Here is a 6,000-nt window from a genome sequence, read left to right on the forward strand (position 1 = left end):
ACAGTACAGTACAACATACACACATGGTCTCAGCCAGGGCAGGTAATGAGATTGAGTGTCTGTCTAGGATGCGTGTAGCCTTTTTACAACGCATCCGCGTTTCCGGCGCTCTGATTGGCCAGGTCATGTGACATGTGCGCTAGGGGTGGACGGTATAAACGGTATACGGTATAAACGGTATGAATTTGCTCTACGGTATGGATTTTGCCTATACCGTGTAACCGGTAGTGCAGCTCTAAAATAGCAATGACGTCATGTAACCACAGCGCGACTATTTCACTCGCATTTGCCCCTAAAAATAGATAGAATTAGTCATAGATAATAGATATGTGCGAACTGGAAAAAGTTATTTAGGAGGCTTCGCGCAGTGGGCGTGCCAGCCCCTCCCGCACGCATGTAAACACGGGTCTACTGGTAGTCTAGTGGGACGGGACGTCTCCCTGAGCTAACGTTAGCTTAGCTACCGTTACAAAATGACCCAGTCAACTATTCACTTTTAGTTTAATACATGATGAGGCATTGTCTAACCGAACGGTATCTAGTCGGCCAGCTACCGATAGCTCCTGACATCAACAAACGCTCCATCAAGTCTAGTAGAGAGTAGACGTGTATGATAGCTCCGTTAGCCGTTAGCTCACGTTAACGCAAGCTAGTTCACTGTTCAAAACGAAATGTCCCATTGAACTAAATAATTCACTGAGGCGTTGTATTAACGTTATATATCCGGCTAGCAGTAGCTACAGATAGCTCCTGATATCAATGTCTTATAACACTGATTCGATGCGTATTCGAGCTGAGGGCTTGCTGAGCACAGTTAAGTAACGTTATGGCAATAGGGTCCAGGTGCAGCTCCGGAGAATCCTGGCCGTAGCTCTGCTCGAGGCTACTCGAGTATAGGTCCAGATGCAGCTCCGAGAATCCTGGCCGTAGCTGGAGGCTACTAGAGTACACACAGACAGTGGAGCTTGTTGCGTGGTGGCGATGTCTCGCAGATAATACAAGTACAAGTCTAATTATATAATATATATATTTTATAAAAAAAAAAAAAAAATTATATAAAATAAAAAAAAAAATTTATCAAAAACGATGATACCGTGATATATACCGTTACCGTCTATGCTTCAGATTATACCGTGATATAAATTTTAGACCATACCGTCCACCCCTAATGTGCGCCCAATAGCGTGTTTGCCCATTTCCGCGTCGAACAGCCTGCAAACTACCTGGCGTTCTATCGCCACGCTCTAAGACAAACTCTAACCTTAACCAACTTCGAAGAGTGCCTAAGCTTAACCAGTGTAGAAACTTGCCGTCCCACGATTGGCGCTCATGTCACATGACCTGGCCAATCAGAGCGCAAAACGGGAACCCGGAAACGCGGATGCGTTGTAAAAAGGCTTCAAGCGTCCAGGATACAAGCTTGATGTACCACTGTGTGCCATCTGGAGCAAGGAGGTCTGTCTTATACTGTGGTCTACAGACTGTGTTTTAGTCAGTAGACCTGTCTGTTTGTAGTATATTGTAGTCGACAGACGGAGTATTATTTGACCAATCAGCACAGCTTAGGGCCATGTATAATATACATAATACTAGAATGTTAAACAGTGTATGTCTAAGTATAATATAAATAATAGAACACTTTGGTCTCTAAGCTAATGACAGAGTGCTTTGATTGATGCCGGGAGAACGACAACGTCAGCCGACCAGTGGGAGGCATGGTCTATCAACGTTCGAGACAGGGGAGGGAAGAATTGGACAATACGAAAATTGGGATGGGAGAAAAATAGAAAAATGGGGAGAAAAAGTAGATAAAAAAATGTCATGTGTCGGGCGGCCGGGTAGCGCAGCGGACTAAGCGTATATCTACCACCACAGAGACAGTGGGATCGAATCCAGCTGTGGTGCTTCCGGGTTGGCCGACCGTCCGGCGAGGGTGGGTCCTGGTCGTTGTAAACAGCGACTCCTACAGTTCGGTCGGGGCGCCTGCACAGCGAGGGAAGGATCTAGAAGAGGTAGTGTGACCTTCCACACGTTACACTCTCCCAGTAAGCGTCCGCGCTGCCAGGTGAAAAGAAGTGGTGGGCTGGGTACACATGTGTCGGAGGAAGCATGTGATAGTCTCCGCCCTCCCAGACCGACAGTAGGGGGTAGAGTGCGCAACGACCAGGAAGGGGATTGGGAATTGGCATAACGACTAACATTGGGATGGGAGAAAATCGAGAAAAAAAACGATCATCATTGTCTAAGGAAAGGACCCATGTCAAAACACACCCATATGAACACACATAGGCCCAAAGGTGTTTGAGCCAGGAGGTCTGTACTATAATGTAGTCTACAGGCTGTGTTTTAGCCAGGAGGTCTACTGTCTGTATATAAATAACTATTAATAATAACCACTCCAGTGGCCAGTATTAAACCTAAACCTGGTCACTGGTTATTAAACCTCAACCTGGTCACTGTTATTAAACCTAAACCTGGTTACTGGTTATCATCATTTTTTTTTTTTTTTTTTTTTTATGTCCAAACCCAACCACCTCCAATGTACAGTTTCTTCGTCAAATGTATATACTCTCTTTTTTAGACTTTTTTTGTATCACAAACAGTACTATATTTGTAAATCTGGTATGTCATAAATGTATAGATGTAGCAGTACTGTCTATCTGTATGTCATATATGTCCTGTGAATTGAAAATGGGGGACCCTGATGTAAACAAGACGAAAGTCTTTCTCTGGTCTGCATCCCCTTAACAATTGTGTGTATTGAGCTGTACTGTATATTGTACCCATTCTGCAATCTGTTAATAAAAAATTTCAATCAATCAATCAATCAATCAATCAAACCTAAATCTGGTCATTGGTGCCAGTCAGTAGGTGACAGACAGAGAAACAACATGGATTATTATTAACATCATCATCATCATGCTCTTACTGTGCGCGATTGTGAGTCTGGAAGAAGTCCACTGAGAAGCCGAAGTAGCTCCCGGGGGGGCCGGAGAACACGGTGGGGGTCTCAGCGTCCAGGTTGAACCCGGCGCCGGACCGGGGACCAGACACCAGGACCAGGACCAGCAGAGACACGGTCCAACCACAACACCGTCCTCCTCCCGATGTCCTCATCTCGAAGCTGGTTCCTTGTTTATTTATTTAGTTGTAGTGTGTTTCTCGGTATAACTTGTATAGTATAGTATACAATATAGTGTCTCTCTCTCTCTCTTCTGTCCGCAGTGTCGGTTCTTTTTCTAACTTAACAGTCAGCCGCTGTGATTCCACACTCCTCCATGTCCGTCATCATCACCGAACAACATCCTCTCTTTTACAAGGCTGTCGACGTGAGTTATTATAATCCAACCGAGAGACAGAAGTATATATAGCGCGTTGTGTTCCTCAGATGTGTGTTGTTGTTGGATAAAGCAGTAACAACATTAGTAGCAGCAGCTCGGAGGGGAGCGGTGTGTTTGTGTGTCAGAGTTACAGGAAGTAGCGCCTCCACCGCAGAGCAGAGCAGGGTATATCTGCAGAGCAGAGCAGGGTATATCTGCAGAGCAGAGCAGGGTACATCTGCAGAGCAGGGTATATCTGCAGAGCAGAGCAGGGTATATCTGCAGAGCAGGGTATATCTGCAGAGCAGGGTATATCTGCAGAGCAGGGTATATCTGCAGAGCTGCAGGGGAAACAAGGAAAAGCTGCTGCTGCTACGTTCGATCACAACTCGTGGGTCGGAAATTCCGACGTGCTACTGGAATAGACCACCGCAATTGATTGATTGATTGATTTTATTAACAGATTGCAGAATGGGTACAATACAGTAGGCCTACAGCTCAATACACACAATTGTTAAGGGGATGCAGACCAGAGAAAGACTTTCGTCTTGTTTACATCAGGGTCCCCCAATTTCAATTATTCATCTTAACCCTTTCACTGCCGCACTACCAAGCGGTTAACCCTTTCACTGCGACAATACACAGAAGGTTAACCCTTTCACTACTGCACTACCGAGCGGTTAACCCTTTCACTGCGACAATACACACAGAAGGTTAACCCTTTCACTGCCGCACTACCAAGCGGTTAACCCTTTCACTGCGATAATACTCAGAAGGTTAACCCTTTCACTGCCACACTACAGAAGGTTAACCCTTTACTATCACACTACCGACGGTTAACTTCCGGTATTCTGAAATCATGGGAGAGAGAGCGGGGGAAGAAAATTAATGAATGTGGATGAGAGCCTTGACATTAAGAGGTTGTAGCTACGGCTGTGTGGGGGGGGGGGGGGGGGGGGGGGGGGCGGGAGACATGATCCAATAGACTTTAGGCTTGTTCGAGATGGATTTCGGTTTCCCTCGACTAGTAGACGAGAGTAGCCGAGTGAAGCCGGGGGAGGAGTTAAAAGGGCGGACACTGCCGATTTCACGAGAGCCTCTCGCCTAGTCTCGCATGGCAGATACGCTTTCACGTCACCACACACACATTACACACCTGTCCAGCTCATCATAATGCGATGGCCGTTTGCAAAATTAGATCAGATTCAAATGTACAGCACACACCATATACTGCTATAGTGGAATATACTATTCATATACCATAATGTATACCATCTTGTTGCGCGCTCCTGGCCGCACGCACACACAACACACTGCTGAATAAGTTTTGCATCAATATATATATATGTATACTGTGTATATTGAGGCAAAACAGAATTATATATACAGTATTGAGGCAAAACAGACGACGCATGTGTGTATGTGTGTGTCTGACAGCTTGAAGTTTATCATGATGATATGATGATAACGCATAACATAATAAAGTTTTCAATCAATCAATCAATCAAACGTCTCATAACTCCCTGGCTGTCACGTGGCTGGTGACTGACAACTTTTCTGAGCCAATAGGCGCTTTGCCCGACCATAGCAAGTCGCTTCCCAGCCGGGAGCAGCCGAGTGAGAGGTACTGTGGCGCCTCGCTCTGAAGGCTGCTTGTGGCTCGCTCCCGCGGGAGTTCCACGCCTCGCCTCGTCAGATTTTCAGAGCAAGTCGGACAACATTCTAACCGTCATGCAACGCGCTTGGCGAGGCAGTAGTGAAACCTGCGCAGATCTGCGTCCGCCTATCCCATCTCGAACAAGCCTTTTTATACGCCTGAGCATAGGCGGCGGGTATGTAAGCCCAGGCTGGGCTTTGCCTACCCAAAATATAATGCTGGGAATTTTTAAATGTATATATAATATATGTGCGCAGGCTGCTGGCTATTGTGTGTGTCATGTGCTGCAGCCCGCTGGCCAAGGTGTCAACGACGAAGGTGTCAGTCGGCTAGTGGCAGCGTTTAACATTCCAGGTACAGGCAGTAACCAATCACGCATAGGCTCAGGTTAAATAATGTAGCCAATCACATCATTCACATGATCATCCTGATCCCGCAGGCCGAAGCAAACATCTGCGTTCCGAATCTCCGCCCGCCGAACACCAGCGCACTATTTTGAGTCAAATTTCAAAAAGCAAAATGGATATACAGTATTTTTCCAAGGCATATAAACAAAGTAATTTAGAAGCTGCACCGGGCTGCCTAACGGGCGGCATAACTACACGGATCACCTGAGGCTGTATGTTGCTTTATCTTGGTATACAAGGGCTTGCTCGAGTAAGAGGACATGATGAGAGTCCAAGTTCATCAAATCGTGGAAACTTTTTAGAGCTACTGTATGTACATTGTTTTCAAAGCATGATGAGATCTAAATTACGAAAAACGTTCCCTTCATTGCTGTCAGCACTGCAACTTGTGATTCAAGTTGTGAACGGTCTTTCTCAGCAATGAGGCACATCACATCCAAAACTGACTAAGAACAACAATGTGCCAGTCTGCTTCACATTGAAAGTGATTTCACAGACAAAGTTAAAGCAGAAAAGATCATTGATGCCAAGACGAAACGTCGCATTTTGCTGCATTAAGGTAAGACAATGGTTAATCTATTAATGGATGCCTTCATTTGAACACTTAATTTGCAAT

At 45.6% G+C, this 6,000-nt stretch overlaps 1 protein-coding gene across 1 annotated transcript in view; it reads right to left on the minus strand.

Moving 5' to 3' along the window:
- LOC311227946 (integrin alpha-V-like) overlaps positions 1 to 3,462 on the minus strand; it is a 142,736-nt gene extending 139,274 nt beyond the window's left edge. The window contains 1 exon segment of the mRNA XM_084313819.1: positions 2,930 to 3,462. Within this exon segment, the coding sequence (XP_084169945.1) occupies positions 2,930 to 3,117 (188 nt within the window). The 5' untranslated portion in view covers positions 3,118 to 3,462.
- Positions 3,463 to 6,000: the final 2,538 nt, after the last annotated feature.

This window comes from Notolepis coatsorum (assembly GCF_963971535.1).
Source record: "Notolepis coatsorum genome assembly, chromosome: 5".
NCBI lineage: Eukaryota > Metazoa > Chordata > Actinopteri > Aulopiformes > Paralepididae > Notolepis > Notolepis coatsorum.